This window comes from Melopsittacus undulatus, chromosome 2 (assembly GCF_012275295.1).
Source record: "Melopsittacus undulatus isolate bMelUnd1 chromosome 2, bMelUnd1.mat.Z, whole genome shotgun sequence".
In the NCBI taxonomy this organism is placed as follows: Eukaryota; Metazoa; Chordata; class Aves; order Psittaciformes; family Psittaculidae; genus Melopsittacus; species Melopsittacus undulatus.
This window is the reverse complement of record NC_047528.1, coordinates 118,890,872-118,915,089: the sequence shown is the minus strand read 5'-3', so window position 1 is coordinate 118,915,089 and position 24,218 is coordinate 118,890,872. Positions and strand designations below refer to the sequence as shown.

The 24,218-nt window shown below is 42.3% G+C and overlaps 1 protein-coding gene across 2 annotated transcripts in view; it reads left to right on the top strand.

The window, feature by feature from the left end:
• Positions 1-4,629: 4,629 nt before the first annotated feature.
• Positions 4,630-24,218, top strand: part of NECTIN3 (nectin cell adhesion molecule 3) — a 61,258-nt gene continuing 41,669 nt past the window's right edge. For both annotated transcript variants that reach the window (XM_034060103.1, XM_031045163.2), the window contains exon 1: positions 4,630-4,904. In XM_034060103.1, coding sequence (XP_033915994.1) covers positions 4,679-4,904 — 226 coding nt within the window. In that variant the 5' untranslated portion in view covers positions 4,630-4,678. The remainder of the gene's footprint in view (positions 4,905-24,218) is intronic.

The window sequence follows — 24,218 nt, the reverse complement described above, 5'->3', positions numbered from 1 at the left end:
TTAGCTGGCTGGGAGTCTTAAACCTCTTAGCTGAGACAATGGGAACTTCAGTTGCCTTGTAGACCGGATGATATGTACTCCTGACCATGGGAATGAAACATAATGTTGGAGGGTGATTACTGTCAGTAACTGCATTTCACTCTTCAGTGACAAAAAGCATGAGCTTTGGGACTTTTCTGAGATGTGCAGAAGTTGTTGCACACATCAGCGAGAGCAGAACCACTCTGAGTGTAAGAGAACCAGTTTTCTAATTGTAGAAATTGCATTACTGTGCAATGAAGAGGGAGTCAGTCACTCAGATTTCTCCTTAAAGGGATAGTCTTTGGTTAAAACAAGAGTTAATGATGTCATCTTCAATAAGCAAAGTACTGGACAAATATATATTTATACATATATCATGTGGTTGTATGTATGTTATTCTTGGCTAAGCTTGCTTATGATTTGAAGCAAAATATTATGATAGATTTTTCTACGAGATGACAACCCAGATAATTTTGCATTATACTATATGCTGGGAAACATGATTTATTTATCCAAATTGACACTATATCCTTAATCTTAGTCATTTCTTAATAGTGTCATGGTTATAGAGCATACTTCCCCCCAAAATTCCTAAGTGTATCCAACACTATTAAAACCATAATTAACCAGCGATAAGCCAAAATCTGCACTGTGGGGTGTTGTCCAAGCCCTTCCCAAACACATTCACAGATGACCAGAGCACTGAGTCCACTGCTGGGTCAGGAAACACATGCACATAAATATGCAGCCCACGTTCTTGCTGGCACTGCTGTCAATCATGCCTGCTGCACAGCCAGCAGAGCTGTTTTTCCATGGCTTTCTAGACAAGGAATTGCACAAGCACCTTTCTCCATACAGCACAAAAAGTGGGAACTCTGGCTGCAGTTTCACTGTGGCACAACTATACTGACTTAGGCTGGAGGAACGATGCACAAACATAACCACCTACTTGCAAACAGCAGAAACTCTGTGTAATAACAGGCTAACAGCTCATCCAGCTGGAAGCACGTGGAAAAAAGGCAGGATTTTCTGGGGGGTTGGGTTGGTGTGGTTTCATTTTAAAGGGTTATAATGGGCAGTGGTGAGCAAGCATCGGCAAGGAGGCCCCGTCCCATCCATTCGGGTTTTCAGAAAAGCACATTGTTCTACAGGTCTCTGCTGATTCCCACTGAAGTGAATAGCCCTTCATTCCAGCGGGAATTTGCGCCGTCACTTCAAATGTTATGCATATAAGTTAATTTCACACTGCTTCAGGACTTGGTTTTCAAATGACCAAAAGGGTTAAGAATGGAGAAGCAAATGCTTGCCAGATACCCCAGCCTAAATTAAGGGTAAGGGCTTTTTTCTATCTGGGGGGTGGGAGAGAGGGAAGGAAGGGGAGGGGGGTTGGACAATGGCCAGAAAGAGAAGGAAATATGGACCAGAAATAAAGTACAGTGTTTTGTGTTTCTATGGCTCAAAGATGCTTTTGAACAGGACTGCTGCCAACTGTGGAAAACCATCTTTTTATGGAAAAAATAAGCCAGTAACAACGGATTTACAAGAATTGAGACAGTGTGTCCTATACGCATCTATTCAATATCATGCAAGATTAATTGTTTGGAGCATCATGCCTTCAGGAGTGTTCTAAGCATTGGGGAGCCAAATTTAGCCTTGATATCATGAAGTCAAATTTCCTTTTGTATCACAAAATCCCCAGGATGCCTGATTACAACAGTGCTGAATCTGGCACTGGAAGATGTTACCTACAGACTGGGCACAGTTCTGCTTAAATATGACAAACTGCATTTGCTTCCCTAGCCTGCATGAGTCGATGTACATATTTTGGTACTGGACCTTCAAAACATTTCATTTTAAACAGACTTAATGCCTTTGGCTGTTTTGGAATGAGAATAAATGAAAATATTACAGCAGATGACAATTTGATTAGGGTTGTCACAAACAGGATTTTAAGGGTTGCACTCCCAATTACACTATGGCCCCATTATATTTCCTGCCCATCCTAAGAGGGCCTTCAACTTGGTGTAAATGTAATTATGAGATGTAATTTGCTTTGTCTGTTAACTATAAAAGGAGGTTTATCTATATAGGACTCAGCTATTCAGGGAAATGGAATAATTACGTCCAATTAAAATAGCCTCCTGGAATGTTATATCGGCAAAGACATACCAGTATAAATTATTCTGCTACAATTACGCTTATCAATTTTCCTGTGTAAAAAAGGCTCTTAGCCTAAATAAAAATTGGGCTCTAATGATTAATTATTATATTTATCTGGGTTTATTGCCCTAGTGGAATATATACCAATTTCACTCTGGTTTCCACTGTATCAGAATGGTAAAGAGTCTAACAACAGGGCAAGAGACCAGGCTTCAAAAGTAGTAGAATGAATGAAAACCTCTTTCATTTTCCTTTAAGCAGTCATACAGATCTGTTTACATGCTTTTGGACAACATCCTGGGTACCACCCAAGCAATCCTGAGTCCAAGTCCCAGAGCAAATTGGCACAAGAAGAGTTTTGTATTAGCTGATGATCAGACTACCAAAATGACATTGATTTCACAAAACTCTGAGTCCTCTCATTATGCTGGTCTGCATGGCCAAATGTTGATGAACATTGAACATCCATCACAGCTAGCATTTTGCCTCTAGTAACTCTCTGCCTGAATTCTGGAGCTTTTTTATCACAGTAACAAACTAATGAGGCCAGTTAATTGGCAAACATTCAGTGTAGCTGAAGACTGGATGAACACACTATTGTGAGCATCTGATAAACTTGCCATGCGTAGCTTTGACAGAAACTGCTGTTCATGCCCACCATTGAAGGGAATTCTCAATTATTACACTGTATTGCAGAAAATGTGGGGCTTGCATGGGATCTGCTCCCAGTAGATGTCTTAGCAACAGGTAGAGGATATACAGCTACTCAGTGTGCATCTGAAATGAAAAAGCACACCTAGCTTGCAAAGAAGCAAGACTCACAATTCTTTCAAGCTTCCTTATTTTGCTGTCAAACACTTGATTTAGGGGTTCCATCCATTCACACTGTGCCCCCACCACTGGTGTTCAGATCAGTACTGAGATGCAGCATTTCCTAGAAGAGTCCCATTTAATTTAGTGACCTGATTACAGCTTGCTCTGATTCCAAGGCATCCCTTGGCTGGACTCCTCGGACTTTGGGCAAACGCACTTCTCTTCGCCTGGAGAGCAGCCACCTTGCCCTGCCGCCTCATTTACAGTAGAGCTCTGCCCGCGGCTGGGGTATCACCGCTCCCTCGGAGCTGCTCTGCCCTCCTGGGTGACAGCCTTACCCAGAGCAAAGCTATGTGCTGTGCCACAGCCAAGAATCCTCGCAGGCGTTAGCGTGACTGCAGCCTCCCCGCTGCCCCCCGGGCCCCTCTGCCAAGGCTGCACAGGGCCATATTCGGTATTCCTCGGTGGTTTCTTTCTCCCAGATGGCTTCAGACCCCCGAGCTCTGCCGGAGCCTGCCTTGAGGTGCGGTCATCTCTTGCGGCCCCTGGGGTACGGGGGGAGGTCGGCACCTTCTCGCACCCGTGTGGCTGCTTTTCCCCTTCGGCTGCTGCGACGCCGACAGGATCCTGGCGGAGAGATGCTGGGCAAGGGGTGCCCCAGCACAGCATCACATCCCTTTCACGGGGGATGCCAGTGGGTGGTTTAAGCGAAGAGGGGACAAAGACAGGAAAGTTTCCTGTCTGCAGCATCCTGGGGATGAAGCCGAGCGCCCACTTCCAAGAGCCCAGCGATCAGACCAGTACAGGACTCGCCACCTCAAGGCCAAAGCGGGAGGAAATAGCCTGTCCTGCTACAGAGGGAGCCGCACCGCCGGCCCTTCTGCGCCTCCGGGGGAGCCTGAGAGCAGCCCCGACCGCTCAGTCCTCGCCTGGCGGAGCGAACTACGGCCATTCCCCCACCATACCTGGGGGGTTCCGGCCCGGGGCTGGTACTACTGAGCAGTCCCCAGGCCGCGGACTAACAGCGGCCCGGGGAAATCCCGTCTCAGCCGCATCAGCGGGCCCCTCAGCCGGCAATTGCAGGACAGCGGTTGGGAGAACGAGTGATAGAGGTTCCCTTTACTGCAAGGAAGAAGCGGCCCAGGAGAGGCCGGGGAGACTGCGGGGGAAGACGGGGAACACGGCGAGGACAGGGCGAGAGCGGAACACTGATTGAGACCGGGCCGCCGGGGAACGCGACGCCCCCGACCATGCTCGGGGCGGTGGCGGGCGGGGCAGAAGAAGAAGGCGGACCGGGACGTACCAAGAGCCCCCCGGGGGAGAACCATGAAGCACCCCCTCCCACCAGCGCCGCACGCGTTGCCAAGGGGACACCCATCCTCCGCCCCGGTGCGCGGCCGCATCTGCGGGTCCGCAGAGAGGGTCGGGAGGAGAGGGCAGCGAGGAGCCTTGCTCCGGGGAGTGTGGCAATGGGTAAGGGGAGTGGAGGTAGAGGTAGGAAAGCACGGAACACGCCTCCCTCCCCCCCTGCCCGCGGCGGGGTGGTGTGGCCCGCTTAGAGAAGGGCGGGGAGCGGAGCGCAACGCCTCCCTGCTCAGTGACACACACACCCGGTGCGGGGAGGCGGCGGCTGCTCGGGAGCGGGCGGGCGGCGTAGCGGCGGCGGAGAGCCTGAGCCCCGAGCATGGCAGGGGCTGAAGCCGCTGCGGAGGCTGCCCATGGATTCCCCGTTTCGCCTTCTTCGTCCGCCAACAAGGAACTTTCTGCAGCGGTCGGCGGCGGTGCCTTCCCGCAGTGGTGGTGGTGGTGGCAGCGGCGGCGGCAGCAGCAGCGGCGGCGGCTCCGCTCGGCGGTGCCTCCCGGGCCGGGGCTGGGGCTGCTCGGGCTGGTTTTCTCTCGCTTCTGCTGCAGTAAGTGAAACTTTTTCTCTTTGTCGGCCGGGGCAGGGCGAGGGGGCGGGTGATGGAGGAGGAGGAGGAGAGAAACCCGAGCCTAGGAACCGCCGGGGGACTCGGCCGAGTTGAGGGAAACTTTGTGTGTGCGCCCTGCGGACGGAGCTGGCGGGTGGGACGTGGCCGGGACCGCGGAAGCTTCCTCCGGAACGAGTGGGGAGGGTGCGGGGAATGGGAGCCGGAGCTTGCAACGGGGCTCTCTGTGCCGTTGTGTTTGGTGTCCGCGGCGGGGACCGTTACTCGCTCTAACGGCCGGGGCCGGGAGCCGCCCTGCCGGGTGTCTCCGCGGACTTGATGCCGCCGGGGGAAGTTTCTGGTCTGGCCGGAGGTCGTGCGCAGTGATTGCCGTGCTGAGCGGCGGGGGTCGGTGTGTTCGCAGCCGTACGCGGTGGTTCTCCGCCCCTAGCCTGCAGGAAGGGCAGCAGGGTGGGTCTCTTGTTCTCCGGAGTACTTCAAGGAAGAATAGCACGCTCGTTTCTGCTGGTGCTGTTGGCTTGCATTGTTGTCCTCTCTAAGCCTCGTGGTGGTTGTTGTAGGCTTATCTCCCGTGGTGAGAGCGGGTTTGTATACTCGGCATCACCCTCATCCCGAGCAGCTACTGCCGGGGGCACGGCGGCGCGGAGCCCCCCTGTGGTTTGGAGTGACTGCTCCAAGGAAAATGCCATTGCTACATCCCCCCAACCCCCCATCCGCGTGCTTTTTCCTGTGGAAAACAAGCAGTTGGGAACTAAATCAGAGCACGGTTTATTTTTCTCTTTTTCCTCTTTTTTCCTCTTTTTAACTGCATGCACAGTGTCATCTTTACACCAATGAAAGGTGAGAAGAAAAGTGTACTTGGGCAAAAGCACGTCGAAAACCATCATCCTGCTGTTGTATTCCCAACGTAGTAATGGATAATTGGCAAGGGTGTTTTATTATAGCATACACTGTGTCCTTTCCCTCTTGAAGGAAGGAGGAACAAGTTAGAGGAGGTAATCTCTGGAGGTTCATGGGATAAAAATACCAAGGAACTTGCGAGGCATGCCACCATAAAGCAGTTGTAGAGTATCCGAGAAACGCTTTTTGTGGGAGGGAGTTGCACTGCTGCTGAACGATTGTGCTCCTGCATGTAATAGTCTCCCCCCTCCGGCAATGATGTAACTTTCAGAATGGATGATAATTACTGATTTCTCAGTATTAAGGAGGTGCTGCTGTTCAAAGCCTTAAGTTAAGACTTAGTTTTCACAGGGTTGACAAACTTCTTGCACTAGCAGTTTACCCCCTTCGCTTTTTGCAGGGTGATTTCCAGCCGTTTGCCATTAAAAAGGTGAAGTTGCCGTCTTCACCATAACCTTGCCAAGCTGTTTTTACAAGTAAATGTGAAGATAATTGTAACAATGAAGAACATCCGTGTGCTGTGTCATGGGCAGGCTTGCTATTTTAGTCTTAATGAGTGTAATTCAGATGTCAGGCTTCCCAGATTCCTTTTGGCACACGTGGACTTGGTTGATAATGATTCGGAGCATCTGCCAGGAGTGGCAATGTTGTGTAGAAATCATGTCCTTTTTCAAGTGCAACGTTTTGAAGTATGCTGTATGGATGAAAGCAGAAACTTAAACTACTGGTGACTCCTGGACTGTGGGGTAAGGATTAGGGAAAGATATTTTTGCATCAGTATCTTAATTTTTAGGTCCTTTTGTTTTCTTCTGAAGCTTCTCCACAATTGTTTTCCTTCTCTGTAAACGGTCACAGGTGAGTCAGAGAGGAAAATCATGTAATGTCGGTGGCTTTTAAAAGTGCTCTTAAATGCATTTTGAGCATGATCAGAGGTTAATGAAACCAAAGCTGCTGACTACTTTTGGTTATTATTCTTCCTACCAGTTGGTCAGTTCTGGTAATGCTAGGAAAAGAAGGCATGACAGATTCCAAACAAACAGAAACCTAGCAAAATAACTTCACTACAAAAACAAATCAGTTTCTATGCAATCATTTTGACTGACTGTTGGAAATATTTCATTTGATCTGTAATTCTTCAGAGAAGTATGCCAAAAAGGAGAGAAAAACCCAAACACTCAAAGCCAAAAACTGCAGAGGGAATGAAGAGGGAAAATTTATTTGGGATCTGAAATACCAGAACCTTCTGGTTTTATTTTTAATAAAAACAGACCTGCTTTAATTACTGCTCTTCTTGGAGAAGTGAAACTGGCAAGTTAGGCTTACATGTACAAGTAATTTTACTGCTCAGTTGAACAGGGCATGATGCGATGAAGCATGTACTAAATATCATCATAGCAGTGTAGCTTTGAACTAGAGGAGATGTGTGCCATCTGTAACGAACATCATAACCTTTGTTAAATAGCTTAGTATGTGGTCAGTCCTTTCAGCTTTGCTGTACATGAGGACATGTGTGCTGCGAAGTTAACTAATTCCTTGTAATTTCTGTGCCTCATTAGTTTGCACACAGTGAAAAGGGTCGTTTTTGCCAAGTTCTATGGGATGTTAAGCATGAGTTAAAAACTGAGCAGAATTGTTACGTGTAATTGTAAGTGTAATGTTGTTTGAGTTAATATCTGAATCCTTGGAGTATTAGAAAAGGATAGTGGTGATTTAGACTCTTAGGCTACGTAAAGCTGATGAGTTTGTATTGATTTGAGCAATGTGTTTCTCTCTCGCCTCCTTAAATAACTTTGTCATGGAATATGAAGACTTGATACTGGAAAAAAAAAGCTCTAGCATGATTTATTTCTTGTAAGATTACAGATACATATCCTGTTTAGAAATATGGTCAAATCTAGGTTGGATTTTTCAGTAAAAATTTAGAAATATGGTCAAATCTGTCCCCTTTATGTATTATCACCTAGGCTAATCTTGGGAAACAAAGGGGTCTTCTGGAGCAGGAGAAGCTAAATTACCTTTACTGAGCATCTGTACCCACTGATTGCCTTTCAGGTGCTGATGGTAGAGCTCTTAAGGTATGCCAAATCACAGGTGTAAAAGCTATGAAAAAGGGAGGAGGAGCATGTTGCTTTAGTAAGCTGTGTGTGGGGTTAATGAGTAGCATTTTTGTGGAGCTCAAAGAAGTGAGTTACAAGCTCTAGGGCTGAAAGTGTAAATCTCAGGTTTTAGAAACAAAATCAGTAGTGAATGGAAGTAGGGTAAGAGAAATAGAAAACCTGGTATACAAATGGGTAGAAGGTAATCTTGCCAAGTGCCAAATACTTGTAGTGCTCTTAGTAAATGTCTTTTATTTTAGTGCTGGTTCAGTTATCTGTTTAAGAGCAATAATCTTGATGAGTATTACTTTCCATCATGTGTTGTATCTGTTAGTTGCTGTGGAGGTAGCTTGACCTACTGTCCTGTAGTTGAAGGCAACTTTGTCCAGAGTTCTTTATCAGAACTTATGGCTACAGACTTGTTAGGTGAGTCTGAAAAGAAGTGAGAGTGCTGAGATGACTCGTGTTGTCTGCCTGCTCTGGAGTGCTGATACGTTGCCCCTTAAAGATGAGCTGTGTGATGATAATTGACTTTGCTTTAGCACTGTTTGTACTTGAGCTTCTTGTCTCCAACTTTGAATGAACCTGTTGTATTGATTCTGAATTATTTGAACTTCCTTTAATCCTGATTGCTGTACTAAGTGGTGTGTAGATACAAATGCAGAAGTTTCTGAGAGAAAGTTTCTCACAAACCTGATAATTGAATACTAATTGAATGGCCATATTTTCTTAGTAAAGAACAGCTATAGGTGCAATTCTTTATTGTTTTGTTATGCCATTTGTTGGTGGGTGTTGTTGTTGTTTGAAGAGGAGACAGAGTATATGATCTTCAAAGGTACCTTCTAACCCAAACCAGTTTATGGTTCTGTGTGCAGTTTTGTATGGGGCATTTGGTAGGGTTAGCTTACTTAAACCATGATTTTTGAGAAGTACTTATTTAAAGGACAGTTGTATTCATTACCTCACATTATAGCTATTTGGAATGCAGTAATGTATTTTTATTGGGAGGATGGAGAAGAGGATGAGTTACTGGATTAGGCATGAGATCAGTTGATCCAGATTTTTTTGATTATAGGTGAAGGGGTCATTAATGCTATTGTCTGCATCTGGTTAGAAGCAGATAGATTGACTAGAAAAGAGTATTGTATAAGTTGTGGAAGAAATCCCAAGAATACTAAGAAAGAAAGAAAAGATGGGAAAAGCTGAATGTTGACAAAATACAAGGAAGTAGAGAAGAAGCCAATAAACAGTGAAATGTGTATTAAAGATGATGTCTGGGAAAATGTTTGTGTTTCTGCTTGTAAAGTGAAGAGATATGATTAAGTTGTTAGGTGAAAGCTTGTTTTACTCCCCTGATTGAACAGACAGTGAAGGTGTAAAACAGAGGGTTGAAATGAGGTGTAAATATGTATGAGTAAGACTCTTGAGACGGGGCTCATGGCCAGTATTTGGCTTGGCTCTGGAAAAGGTAGGCTAGTGGTTGCTTACTACCCAACTAAGTACACAGGCTTATGGTGAAGAGCTTCAAGGCATAGTGCAACTTCAAGTCCTAGTCAAAGCATCAAACAAGCAGACTTTCTTAGTTAACCAATAGGTGAATGCTTCCAGAATTATTTTTCTCCTCATTCTTTTCAGGTAATTAACTTCTAGACTTGGAACTGCTTCAAATGTGAACTCAAAAATTGTGGGTTTTTTTCCTGTCCCTGAATTGCCAACAGAACAACATTGGAATAAGAGCTAAAAGAATAAAAATCTTGTGAAGTCTTGAAACTTAGATCTCCTAGCCTTTGACTTCTGTTTTCCCAGGTGTGGGGAGCTGAGTAGGTCAAGTTTGATGTTGTCATGTTATCAAGAAGGTCAGTAGTAGTTCAAGTAGTGAAAAGTAAAAAGCTTCCAGTCTATACTCTTTTATCACTGCTGCATTTTGTTCAATGTTTTTGCTTCTTTTTGGTTGTGTGTTAAAGTAAAAGCAATATTGAATTTATAATACCTTAAAATAGCATGCTTTGGCATTCTCAGCATGCACGCTAGTCAAGCATAGCTTGTCTTCAGTTGACTGGTGTACTAGGATTACTTACAGTAGTAGATGGCTCTTGCTTATCCTTCCTTCCTCCCATCACATTTTCATCATCTGTCATTTAAAGTATCTTTGTATGTCTCCAGGGATCATTGTTTTTCTCCTGTCTATGAGTCAAGGCTGGTATTACATAGTGGTTTTTCAATTTGTCCATTGTAACTTTCTAGAATTAGTTTGGACAGAAGGTTTTCCTAAAGTGGCTGTTCTCAATACTTGAAAGGTACCAGTTCTAGCACTGTAATGCAGTGGCACATGTAGGATTTGAGGTCCTTGAAATGGTAGTTTACTACCAGAAAAAAATTAATGCTTGCTAAAAGGTGAGTAAAGGTTAGTCAAACAGGTCTCAGTAGCTGGTGTGCATACAGATGAGTTGAAAAAACAAACTCGTCTAGCTTGAGGAATTTATTAGTTACTTTTGGATCTGTTATTTGCATTAGCTCTTGAATTAGAAGATTAAAAATTAGTGTTTGATTGAAATCTGTCTTAATCCTGTTTCGTGTGAGTGTTCTTTGCTCACTTCTGTTGCTTCTTTCTTAATTGTAATACCACTCATGTTGCATATGATTAAGATGAAAAGTAATAGTTGCTGGGGCCAGTAGTCTTAAGAAAAGCCCAATGAAGGAGAGCTGGAAATAGAATGTGAAGAAGTTGAGATTATGGTCAAGTTGGGTAACTACCTTTACTTAATTTTTTATCAGCGTACATAATCTGGTAGAGCAAGTCAGTTTAGTCAAGTGTAAGTTAAATTACATTAAATGCAAGGAACTTCTTCATAGTGACAGAGAAACTGAGGGTGCAAAACTTGTGACTTGGGTTAACTTAGGGTAATTTTTTTCCTGATATTACTTTGATTTTTCTTACATCAAGTGTTGGCACTTGCCACAATAGAAAAAAAATGTGTATTCAACTCTACTAAATATTATTACTAGAGGTCAGAGGAGCAAAGATCAAGAGCTGTTAAGCTTAGTGCCATTTTTGAACATGTTTGTAAAGGTTGCTAATATTTGCATTATGAAACCCTACTGCTCAGCTCTTCACCGATGATGTTTCTTCTGTGCTTTAAACATTTTAATGCACTTTTGTCTTCAAAAGGTAAATTGTCTTGAAACAGAGGTAACATTGTTATGACTTCATTAAGGTACTTCAACATTTAAAGCAGACTACAGGTGTAAAGAAATCAACCACGACAAGATGATGGTTGTGACCATGCCATTAATCAGCTCTTAAGAGATTTAAATGTGTTCTGTTCCAAGTTTCAGTGTGTTACTAGCAGCTGAGGTATCATAAAAGTACACATCTGGTAATTAGCATGTGCAATATAACTGTAGCCAGTGCAGTATTACAATTTATCCAGGCTATCTTGTATAGGAAGAAATATACAAAGTTCTCTGTAGCTCTGTTTCAGCTGTTGGTGGTATCAGAGGTAGTTCAAGCTTCTGTACATGTTGTATATAGTGGGGGTTTGGGACTACATGATCTTTAAGGTCCCTTCCAACTGAAACAATTCTATGCTTCTATACAGACAATTGTTAGGTATGGTGGCTGTAAAGTAATAAGGTTTTTGACTATAACCAGATTAATTATCGCAGTTGATGCATCAGTGTTTTCACATGGATGTTTAGTAGCCTATGTCACCTTCTGGCACATCCAAATGTAATCTGCTGTTGAGACATATTTTTGTGTAAGCTGCATGTAAGATTTTTATACGTTCTGCTGAGTGTTCTGCCTTACAGGAAGAGGGAAGGACTATGCAGCTGTTAGCTCAAGTTCCCTTGGTGATGTGTTTTGAGAGCAACTCTACAGCTGTGTTTCCCAAGGCTGGAGAGGTATGGCTTAGGTGTGATAAATTGATGTGGCTGCAAATAAGGTGAAAACTGAAGTGAGGAAAATGAGATAGGGTGTCTCCACAATTTGAGGCTGCTCTAAAAAGAGGTGCTGAATTGACAACTCTAAGTACACAGGGCAGAAGGAAGATGTGGAAAGAAAGAATGCTGGGTGTTAGTAACCTTGAGAGCCTTTTAACAAGGTTTCCTAAATTGTCCTTATAGCCAAGCTGGGGAGAGCTGGTTTAGGTAAGTGTTAAATGGGTGAAAAATTGTGTGTACTGATAGATTCAAGAGGTTCTGATCAGGTGTAGTAAGTGCAGGGGGAGGCTTGTTACTGGTGGCATGCCAGTGCAAGGGCAGTTTGTCTGCATCACAGCCCCTCTCCCAGGTCAGTAGTGCACTTTCAGGAAGTTTGTGGATGCTACCAGATTGTGAGAGGTACTTGATATGCTGGAGACCAGGGCTAATTGAGTGGGATGTCTATGGTCTGGAGAAATAGCTAGCAGGAACTTCATGAAATTCAACACGAGTAGATGACAAGCCTTTCTGGGGTTGAATGACCCCATGAAACAGCATAGATGTGCTAACTGGTAAAATGCAGCTTTACAGGAAAGGTAGTAGGATTTCTCATGTGTCTGTAAGTGCCTCCGGTGTAAAAGAGCATACTGGGCATGGTCAACCAATTGAAGCATGCTATTAGTCTCTGTTATTCAGAGCTTGTGAGACTGCATCTGGAGTAGCATGTCTAGTTTTGTGCTCCCAAATACAAGGCAGATCCTGAGGTTTCTGTGGAAGGCCTCTAAGTAGGGAGTCAGTAGCACAGTAATGTATGAAGAGGGGCAGGGAAGTGTGTTGTTGAGCTTAGAGAGAAGTCTAAAGTGGGAATCCTAATTGCTGGCTAGGAATGTTGAATAGGAGTTGAGAGATAAAATAAAGACAGTCTCCTTGGCTGTGCACGGGGAAGGGATAAGAGGTAAAGTCACAAGCTGCAACAAGGGGGACTCTAATAACATGTTAGCAGTATGGTTTCCCACACAGAATGAAGCACTAAAACAGGCTGTGGAATCTCTGTCCTTGAAAATATTTAGAACCTGACTGTGGTGTGACCCTGAGCAACTTGAGCTGACTTCAAAGTTGGCCCTGCTTTCAGCTGGGGATCAGATTGGATAACCTCCAGAAGTGCCTTTCAGTCTAAATAAACCTCATTTTGAGCATGGGTGTGTAAGAGCTAGTGTACTACAGTTGCTAGCTCTCTGTCATGGTTTAATCCCAGCTGGTAACTCAGAACCATGTAGCCACTCGCTCACTCCCCACATTTTTCCTCCCCCTGCTCCCAGAGGGATGGGGAGGAGAATCAGAAGAATATAACTTCCACAGGTTGAGATAAGAATAGTAACTAAGGTATAACACAAATTCACTACTGCTGCCACCAATAACAATAATGATAAGGGAAATAACAAGGGAAGAGAATACATCTGCTCACAACCCACCAACCAATACACAGCCACACCGAGCAGTGATCTAACCCTTCTGGGTAACTGTCCCCAGTTCTACATCCTGGGCAGGATGTACTACGGTATGGAATACCTCTTTGGCCAGTTTGGGTCAGGTGTCCTGTCTCTGCTTCCTCCCAGCTTCCCCTCTTTCTTGGCAGAGCATGAGACTAGGGAGGTCTTTGATCTGAGTAATCATTACTTAGCAGCAACTAAAACCATCAGTATTGTTCCCAGGCTGAAAGTCAAAAACGCAGCACTACACCAGCTACTAAGTAGGAGAAAAATGACTGCTACTGCTGAACCCCGGACACCCTGGAAGACAGGTCTGTTTCTATTAAGGATAAAATGTCCATAAAAAGTCTGAAGCAAGTGTTTCCCATTATTTGCCTGCTAAAAGCTTGCTTTAAAATTGGATCCGATTGTTAACTCCTAATATTAAGTAATAACTTTTAGAGACTTAAGGAAAGATTTGCCTGCATTTCTTGTGTTACTTCAATAAGTAGCCAATAGGACTAGTCTCTTAAAGTACAGAGCTGAGTAGCAGTTGTGTCAGTTAGTGCGAATATAAATTGAGCAGCTATTACACAGCCTTAGTACGCTAGGCTATTGGTTACTAGGCTTATTGTCTAGATGCAACTGCTGGACAAAAAGGGGTTAACTTCTTGGAATAGCTTGCAGTGGAGGGTGGCCTTAAGAGCTATAACAAAGAGCCAGCAGCATCAACAGTGCGGAGGGCAGCAGGCATCTGCATAACTTTGTAATGTTACTTGTAACTTACCATATCCTGTCATGAACAGCTAAGTCTTAGGCACTGTATTTAATGATTTGCTACTCTTGAGAAAATATGCTTATTTTATGTTTTGTTGTATGGCTGCAAATGACATTGGCAGATAACATTCAAACTTTGCAAGAAAGGAAAACACGCAGTTAATGGTTAGCTCTCTTTATGAACTTCCTCTGCTTTGCTGCTTTGTGTAGTGCAAAGTACAACCTCCCTTCTCCCCCAGACTTCAGCTCTTCCAAGAGTAGGTGGTACGTGGGAAGACAAAAGTGAAGGAGTGATCTGTTGAAAGGAATCAGGAATTTCCTGGGGATTGAAGATCTAGTCCCTTCATCTAGAAAGGCATTACATGTGTTAGTGTTCCTGACCAGTGTTTAAAGGTTTTCTAATTTCAGTGTAGTAGGTACAGTTCTGAGGACAGGGAATGCTGGATGCTTACAACTGTTGCTATAGGCTTAGCAGAGTTTCAGGTCCTTCCCTTAAATTTCAACAAAAAAAAACAAAACAAAACCCCAAAACCATCTTCCCCCCAAGCCCCAAATCCTGATCCCTGGGTGTTTATTGTAAGCAAGTGAGCAGTTTTGCTTGTACAGAAACTTCTGCTAGCTCATTCTTGAATGTTCTCTAAGGACTGCGTGCGCTAAAATCACCAAATGCATTGAGTAGTCTCTTAGAGACTGCCATATTACTTTCTACACCTAAAGCTGGGCTTTAATTTTTTCCTTAATCTTGCTATCTAAAAGTAATATCCTAATGAAGACAAAGATGTTCATGCAACAGTATTTCTCCTTCCTTTTGTCTTTTTCCCCAAAGTAGTTGAAATGCTCTTTGTTGGTTTTGTGGTTGTTTTTCCTCCATAGTTATTTAAGGTCAGGAGATGTTATTTGTGCTTAAAACTTCCTTCTTGGCTAAGTTTAATAGGAATTTCTTAGACCTTATTTTTCAGCATGGCACCCCTTTAAATGAGTAATTGTGAAACTGAGAAAATAAGTTGGTTTTCAGAATCTGCAATGTTCAGAAACTGTAATACTGATGACTTTATTGTATTTTTGGATTCTAATTGCAGTTGGATTCTGATTGTAGTTGCTTTGTATTTCTCTTAGTCTTTGTAATGGGAAGCTTATTATATGGTAGTGCTGAAACAACAACCATGTAAGCTGGAAGGGTAATTGTTTGTTGAACTTAGTGTGCATCTCCTGGAATACCAGCCCTCATTTTTACAAGTTTGTGGCTAGGTGGGAGAGACTGTGCTGCTATTTTAACTCCCTGATTTTGAAATGAAGCAGGGGTGATGGGCAGTAACTCTTTGGACTTGGGATATTTAATGTCTGAACTCACACCTCCAATTGTCCTCCTCTTTCTCCCTCTCTTCCAAAAAAAACCCAACCCCAAAACAAAAAAACCCCAAAAACCCAGAACCAACCAACCAAAAAAAAACACAAATGATACTGCGATGGCATTGAATAGTATTAAATTGCTTTTCCAAATAGGGAATTGGGAGGTTTGGAGTCTAGAGGGACGTGTGGGAGGGTTTTTATCTGACCAAACCTTCTGTTATAGCAGTCACTGTGGCAATAGGTCTTGTTGGGAGTTTTTTCTGGAGAGAAGTCTTATGGTGATGACTGCAATTCTCTACAGTTCTGGTGGTGTTGGAGGTTAATAGGATCTTGTCTGTTGCATTTACTGGAGTACAAGATGCCTCAATTATATGTAATAACTTGTTCCTGGTAGCAAGTTGGAATAAAGATGAATTGCACAGAGTTAAGGAAGGATGTTATCAAACTGAGTGATGGAATAATGAAACAAGCTGATGTATAGGTAAATATTTAGTGATGCCAATCACTTCTATGTGAAGGATCCCTTTGCAAAGGCAAGGAGTAAACTTCATATATATTATTCATACTATATATTTGTATACTTAAAAACACAGCCTTGAGTATGCAGTAGTCAGTTCTGTGATGATTTTCTGTGTTACGTTGGGGCGAACCAAGTGTCGGAGTAAAAGAATGGAACATGCTGTGTTAATGTGTAAATGGGTTGTTCACATGTTCTTCAAATAGTCCGGTTTTGATCCCTTGATAATAAAAGCAAAACAATCTTCAGGCTTAAGTAGGTTCAGTGGAGGGCAGCGAGGGTCAGAAATATTGAAGTGGACTTCCAAGTGAAGCCAGTTAAGACTTCTTAGTTGAGGAAAGAGGTGACTTCTTAGGAGAAGGGTAAGAGTGGGAGGAATATAGTGGAATGTGTGACATAATGAGTGATGTTGACAATGTGCATGCAGATTAAATCTTACAGTGCAAAAATAGGTGTTCATCAGGTGAAGCTAAAAGGAGGCAAGTTGCTAGCAAAGAAGGTGCTTTTAGACCTGGAGGCAAGACTTCTGGAACTCCTTGCCAGAGGATACTGTGGAAGCAGAAAGCTTATGAAGTCAATGGGGGATGGATTGGCGCTTAGAAGTTGTCTGAGGGTTAAGCTGACAGGTCAGATCGGGCTTAAAGAATCATAGAATGGTTAGGGTTGGAAAGCATCTTAAGATCATCTAGCTACAACATCCCTGCCATGGTTAGGGATGCCTCATCCTAGGCTGTGTTGCCCAAGGCTCTGTTCAGCCTGGCCTTTGCACACTGCCAGGAGTGGAACATTCATCACTTCCTTGGACAACCCATTCCAGTTCCTCACCACCCTCACCTTGAATTTCCCCAGTTTAAGGCTTGGGACAGCTGAAACTGTTAGGAGTAAATGTGTGTCCTGACAAACTCCCCCTGCACATTATTGCCTGTATTTCTGCATGTGGCTACTCTGGGTAATTTTTTCCTTGGAGTGCAAATCCTGGCATCATGTGCTGTTAATTTCCAGTTGATGACAAAGTGTATGTGGCATGCAGGGAAGGAATATCAAACTAGAACTGCTATAGTTCTGAAGCATTTTATGTGTTATTGAAAGGTAAGGCTACAGATTAAAACCCCACCCCAGTCTACAGTAATTTATATGAAATGTTCAGGTCACACATTTCTTTTGTAGTCAAATATCTTTTGATGCCTTCCCTTAATCTGTATAGTCAGCCAATTGTATAGGCAATCCTGCTCAGGTCAGGTGTGTCTCTGACTTAAGTGCTACTCTCACCTGAAGGAAAACCCTGCAGTAAGCATTGCCTCCTCTGGATTGTTCTTCACTGGCACAGCTGAGCATCTTGCGTACTACAATTCTGAGTGTGGTAGAAAAATGTCATTTATAGCAGCTTGAATGCCTCATGCGTATCTCCAAAGTTTGCACTGTAGACAAAGCTGTGTGGTCTACTCAGTTTTACACTCCTAAGAGGAGAGACTACTATGTTTGCCAGATGTCTTGCATGAAAGCAGCTGCACATAGTGGTGTGAAGTAGGTAGCATGCTGTTTTGAAGCATGTACTTTGTTATGGTATTACGTTGGCATCTGCTTTGTAATGCCAGTTCTGGAACTACTGGACTTAGCTCTAAAGAGCTGGAATAGTTATTTTGCTTCTTTGTAGTAGCTGGTGCAGTGCTGTGTTTGGGCTTTTGGCTGAGAACAATGCTGGTAACATAACGATATTTTAGTTGTTGCTAATTAAAACCCTGTAAGAATGAATTGATGTCTGGAAAATTGTTTTTTTTTTTTATGTTTAATGTACGTAACTGTCTCTGAATCAGTTGGTAGCAGGTGATGGGGCTGACTTAATAGCAGATACACTTCCTTCTACTTGATTTATAGAAGGCAGGGAAGTTCAAGTGCTAGCTGACTAAGATGAAGTGCTTAGGTGTTAGTCTGAGTTACTTTTCTCAAAGCTGAAGGCTGTCTGTCATTTCTCCAACTCTTCTTTGTGGCTGAGAATAAGAAAAGCCATCTCTAACGAGTGATTTGAGTATGTCCTGGTGACTCTGTTGAGGACAAACTGATGTTAATAGAGATTTCATGAGGATTCATATATGTGGCTTTGAAGAGTGAGAAATCTATGGCAAAAGCTGAATATCTGCCTTTGGGTCCAAATATAAGAAGTAATAGCGAAGACTGATTATATGCTGTGAGGTGGCTATCTCTCTGAAGAAGACAGCCTTTACTGGGAAGGATACAAATAGAAGAAGCAAATGATGAAAAGTGCTTGGTGAGAAAACAGCTGTCTAATTGAACAGGTTGAGTTCTTTGATGCATAACTGTTAGTTCCTCGATTTGAAAAGCAAGTAAGGATAGTTTTGAAACACAGGTAAAAGAAGTGTATATGGGCAGGTTGCTAGTGAGAGTACTTGGAATGAGATTTCTAAAAGCAAGGTAGTCTGCAGTCATCTTAAAGTAGTAGAGCCTGGGTGAACCAAATAGTCATGAGGGAGCGAGCAATATAAGTGTATTGAATGGATTGTTGGAAATAAGCTCCAGAAAGGAGAGCTTGTAATTGAGTCTATCAGATGTGTATCATATCAACTAACAAGAATTGGAAGGAATACCAGATGGTCACTTTGATAAAAATGTCTGATAATAATCTTACAGTAATTTGGCTGACAAAATCCTTGTGAAACAGATCCTATCTCAACCCCTGTGCAGGATCAGCTGAAGTTAGTTTGGGTGCTTGTCGGTTTAAAACTAAACATCAAATCTTTCTTAAGGTCATGGAGGTTTTCCATCTGGACTAAGGTGTTCTTTTGAGGAATTAACTTTCTGTAGCATCGAAGGTTTTCTTGACTTCAGTGGGTTTTATTGTTGTTTGCTTTTTGTTGCTTCAGTTTATCTCCTTGCTAATTTCCACTGGCATATTTGGCAGTGCAGGCATCCTTTTTCTGCAGTGTAAGTACCTCAGGACCTTTATTGTTTTGCCTTTGAAAACCACAGTTGGTTCTTCCAGTCCTTCCTTGTAGGTCATGTTTTCTGGGCCTTTGAGCCCACTTGGTTTCAGACTCTAGATGGCTAATAGCTAAGTATGGTGTTCAAGCAGAATTACTTCTGGTGGAACCTCACTGATGTTGGCTAGAGCAGGGAGTTTCCTTCTATATCTTCATATTGTGGAGTAGCACTTTAAATTCTTGAAACATATTCACCATATATTTATTTTTTGCTGTAACTTTCAGAACAGTCTCAGCTCTCTAATCAGCTATTTAACATCCTGTAACTGCGACATAACACTTGTTCCTGCTGACTACTATTCTAATTTGGCACAACTAGTACTTGAAGCTTATTTCAGACTGACTGGGAAAAAAATTTATGCTTTAACGTTATATAAAGGTAATGTTATATAAAGTTGTATAACTTTAGTCTTGTTTTTTCTGTAACTAATGCAGTTAGTTGGCAGCCCTGCCAAGATAAAGAACAGAAGCACAATGCTCCTTTTGACCTGCCACTGGATCTGTTAGATATTTTGGTTCTGTGTTTAAACTGGATGACACAAAGGATGAGTTGAACCTTTTCCTGCAGGTTGGCTTGTCAGAACCACTGACTCATCTTTTGTGTTCCGGAAGGTTTTGGATGCTGCCTGGAACTCTCTGTATCCAACTTAGCAATTAGAGGTTTGAGTTACATGAGCAACTACTTGTTTTAAAATCATTTGCTCTTCTTTTAGCCTATTTGTATTTGTTGGTCTAGTATTTGTGTATTTAAATTGATTTGGATGGAAGTGTGAAGCATTTTCTGGTGTGTAGGAGAGGAAGTGGTGTATGTTTTAATTGATAACTTGTGAGCTACTTGTTAGTACTATTTTTCTGGGGGGACTGGGACTAAAGATGTTCTCCAGTGCTGCTTTAGAGCCTGACCTATTTGTTGGAAAAAGAGCACATCCTCTTGCTTGTTTCGTTTTAAAGACAGTGGGATTGGTAGATTTGACTGCTTAAATTGAGGTTGTAATGTTCATTGCGGAAGAGCTTCCAGCTGTCTCATAGCTTGCCTAACATGTTTTGTAAACATCTGAATGCTTAGTTGGCAGGATAAACATGAATGTCTTTATTTACTATGTGTTAACCTACATGAAAGATAATGTAGGAGCATGTAAAACAGACAGTGATGCTAATGCTCGTATGGTTTAAGCTGAAATTCTGGATGAAGTTTTAAAGTTCATGGGACTTCAAAAGTTCTTGGTGAGTAGTTAGATTTAAAGCTTTAACCTTATAAAATCGAGTTTCTAAGAGTGTCCTTCACAACTCAAATTGAATCATGAGACTAACCTTTTTTTAAACATTCCTCCAGAGTCTTAGACTATTTAGTTTCCTGCTGCTTGATACCTATAGTCTTTGCAGCATGATAGGGAAGTGGAGTAGGCAAGGGCACAGTCTTTGCCCTGTGTGAAGGTAGTGAAACTAGAAGAAAAGCACCAGTTAACATGTGAAGAAAATGACATAATGGAATAATAGTGGGTCATAGCCATGCCTGACTTTCAGTGCAGAGGTGTAGACCTTTTTTGAATTCCAACTCATTACTGTATGAGTTAGGCTCAAGCTATGCTGATGTTAAACTCTGAGTTTGACTGCTCATTTCTTTGACTTCATATTGCTCTAGAGTAAAATAATGTTTCCTTGCTTTCTGTGATGAGAGCATTAGTCTTGCTGCTAAGTGATAATTATGGCAGTGTAGAGGTTTGCTTACTTTATCATCTTGACTTGTTTGCATTGGGATAAGAGTATTTTATCCCGTATTGTATTATCTGGCCTTTCAGCAGGCAATATTAATCTTCTCTCTGTGGGCTCTGGATGCTATCTTGTGAATGGTAGCTGTAGGTTCCCCCCAGAATATCGGTGTTCTTTGGTATCTTATCTATATATAGAGATAGATATACATGTTGATTCAGCAGCTAGAGGAAGATAGACTGCCCCTTCCATCAGCTGTGAGGGATGAAGGAGTTGAGTAATGTGAGCTTCTTGGCTAGATCGTGTGTTATATTGTCAGTGCTATCCTTAGGAGCAGCAGGTGGAGGTTTAAAGTATCTGAAGAACTCTGCAGAACATATGATAGCACTTTAGTGAGAATTTGTTTAGAGTTTGATATTTTAAGTAAAAGCTCCTGCTTCAGCAACAGTTAAGTTTTGAGACAGTACTGACATTGAGACTGACTTTTTCGTGTGTTCCCAAACTCAACCAGTTCTTGTGCTTTTTGTCTTAAACATCTTAAGGTTACCTGAGAAAAATTACTTTTGTTCAACTTCTTACAGTTGTCAGCTAGAAATTATGTTCCCTTGACTGTAGCCATTTTAAGCATGTAGGCTATAGTCACCTAGAGAAGAGCTGCTTGTGTATTAGATGAAGTTGAGACTGGAATACAGTTTTAGTCAATGTGAGGGCATGAAAAGTTAACATTTGGAAGTTAATAGATGCATTTGAAAGTGATGAATGTGTGTGAGCTGCAGTAGTGATAAATCAGTGTAATAGGAGAAATCTAGGAATATGTCATTACTGAAGCAATTGTTGTTGTAATGTTCTTAGTTTCCTTTTGCTATCAGTTGACCTCTGGATTCAAAAGCTTGAACACTGAGTACCTTGAACATTAATAAAATGAAAAAGCAGCCTGAGATAGCTGGTGAATGCACAGGAAGGCTGAGAGCATTTCAGTACTCTCAGCTTCAAACTATTCAGTTGCTGTACCTCATTTCACCAGGTTTTCTTGCCTTCTTGTAGGCCTTTGTACACATCTTATACTGTTCTGATAAACAGAGAACAGGCTTGTAAGAACTGCTCTTCTAAGATTGAAATAGTACACCTCTAGTTTGCTTTAAAAGAGTACCATGCAAGAAAGGGAACTTGATCTGAGTCTTGTATATGTTGTGCTTATAGAAGCCAATCTCATGACATGTTTCTGCTCCCAGCCCACTTCTGTGAGAAACAACTTTGTGGACAAACTAGCACTCCACTTAAAGCAAGGATTGTGATAAAGCAGCTCTTAGGTGGGAACACCTCTAGGTTATAATGCTGTCTCTTTGATGTAAGTGCAGTTTTTTCCCCCATGTACTTGCTTAACTATTCAAATTGGAAAGCAGTGTTGAAGCATTTTGTAGTCAATCTTGAATCTCTTCCATTTTTAGGTCTGGTCTTATTTTTGACACAGTAATTTGATTGTGCTGTGGTATTCAAAAGACACACACTGACTTTTTCCCAGTAATTTAAGGATATATTTTTATAAAGCCTCAAGTTGAGGTTTCTAACGCTTGGTTTCTGCAGTGTCCTTAAGTGATTTGATTTGTAAGCTAAAGAAGTCTGAAAATGCCACTAGAATGTGTGGCTGTGCTCTTGTTGTCTCTGTTGCTTTGCCACTTGTGACTGAGCAGGGAGTGAGCCAATTCAGGAGGCTAAATCAGGAAGAAAACAAGTGAGTTCTTGTAGCTTGGACTCTCTTAGGTACCCGATGAATGCTGATGCAGAAGGGCTGTAAGAAGGAGTCTAAGCTTTCTGATGGCAGCTAAAACGAAACTGACTGAACAATGATGCTTGGCCTGGACTTAAGTGTGTTTCATGCTAAGTTGTGCTGACATAGCAGTTTGCTGTCACCAAAATGGGATGTTATTGTTGCTCTGCTCCACTCTTAGTTGAAACTCTTCTTAGGTCCATGTGTTAATGCCTGCGAAGGCTAGATAAAGCCATGTATAACTTGCTGATGTAGGGAAAAACTTAAGGTTTTCTGCAGTTTGGCTTTATTGTCCTGTGGAAACAGTTGACAGCAAGTACGCAATAAGTGTCTAGGAAGCATCAGTGCGGTCTCTGACTTGCCTGTAGTGTGCTGTTAAGCAGGCCACAGTTGTATAGCAGGTAACTGAATAGATAGCTTCTGTAATTAGCTTTGTGCATGGCTGTTCTGTGTGGAAGAACCTCTGTTTATTACAGCAAATAACAAGCCTGGGAGTGTGGGGAGTACTCTCTCACTCTGTAGCAGGAGTACTTTGTTGTGTTAAGGTCATTATATTTTCGAGACTGCAGATTTGCTCAGTATCTCTTTTTATCTTGTGAGAAAAGCTTGATATCAGAAGCTGTTCAGGAGTAGTTCTTAATCATGGTCAGTATTTGATAGCTCCTAGCTGTGTGGCTTTTAATGCTAGAAGTGAGTTGTAAGGATTTTTGTTGCCTTCTGAGAGATAAGTGGGAATGATCACTGCTTGTCTGTTTTGAATGGGATTCTTGCAGTGGTCTGAAACTGGAGAGCCAGTGAACACAATGTAAACCCCATAATTTTATTGAAGAACATGGTGAAATGATGAAACACTGGAGCTCATTTTGGAGAGGAAAGAGGAGGTGTCAGAACTCAAAGGCCAAAACCATGTTCGTCTAGATGGTGTGTGACCAAAAATAATGGAACAAGAGGCTTATACTTTCCCTCCCTGCACACTCAAATGAGAGAACTGAGTGTTCAGCTTTTCATTTTATCTGAAGACTTTACCTTGAGGTAGGATGGTTTCACGGTATTAAGTAGGGTGTAGAGCCAGGAGTAGTAAATGACCATTTTTGTTTCTTTATAGTTATCTCAGTTGTTAAATTTGGAGATGGAGAGGAACTGTTGCAGTTTGAGAAGCTGGTTTGTGGAGTTTTAGTGTCTGCATGTAGCTGTTACCTCTGAAAATAGGTTGAAAGTCTCATTAGTATATTGGCTAAGAGACTGGAAAATTGATGGGTCAAGTATATCCAAGAGGAGGAGTGCCCACTTCCTTAACTTCTGTTAGTTTTAGACACAAGGTAGTTTTGTGATGGGCTTGAAGTATTACCAGCATGAATCAGATCACTGTGTAATCAAAATACCAGTTAGTGCATAGGGACAGAGCTAAAACTGAAACAATCCAAGGCACTGTATGTGATGACAATACCAGGCTGCATATGAAACAGTATTGGATGATATTTTGCTGATACAAACAAATCACCTATCTGTTGCCTGTGAAATGTGAGCAGTAGCATGAACCCTTCCATTAAAAGAGGAAGTCTGTGTGACTGGAGTTTCAGAACATGTGTACAGGCTATATGGTACTGTTAGGTTCAAAGCTGTGAAATGAATGGGACAGCGTGCTGTATCCTGATGTAATATTCAATTACTTTAATTGTCTAATAAAAGTAATCTGATAATATCTTCAATTAAGTGAGTTATACAAGAACCTCATTCCGTGATTCGAAAATATGTTGGAATATACTGAGAAAGTGAGAGGGAAGACAAGCTA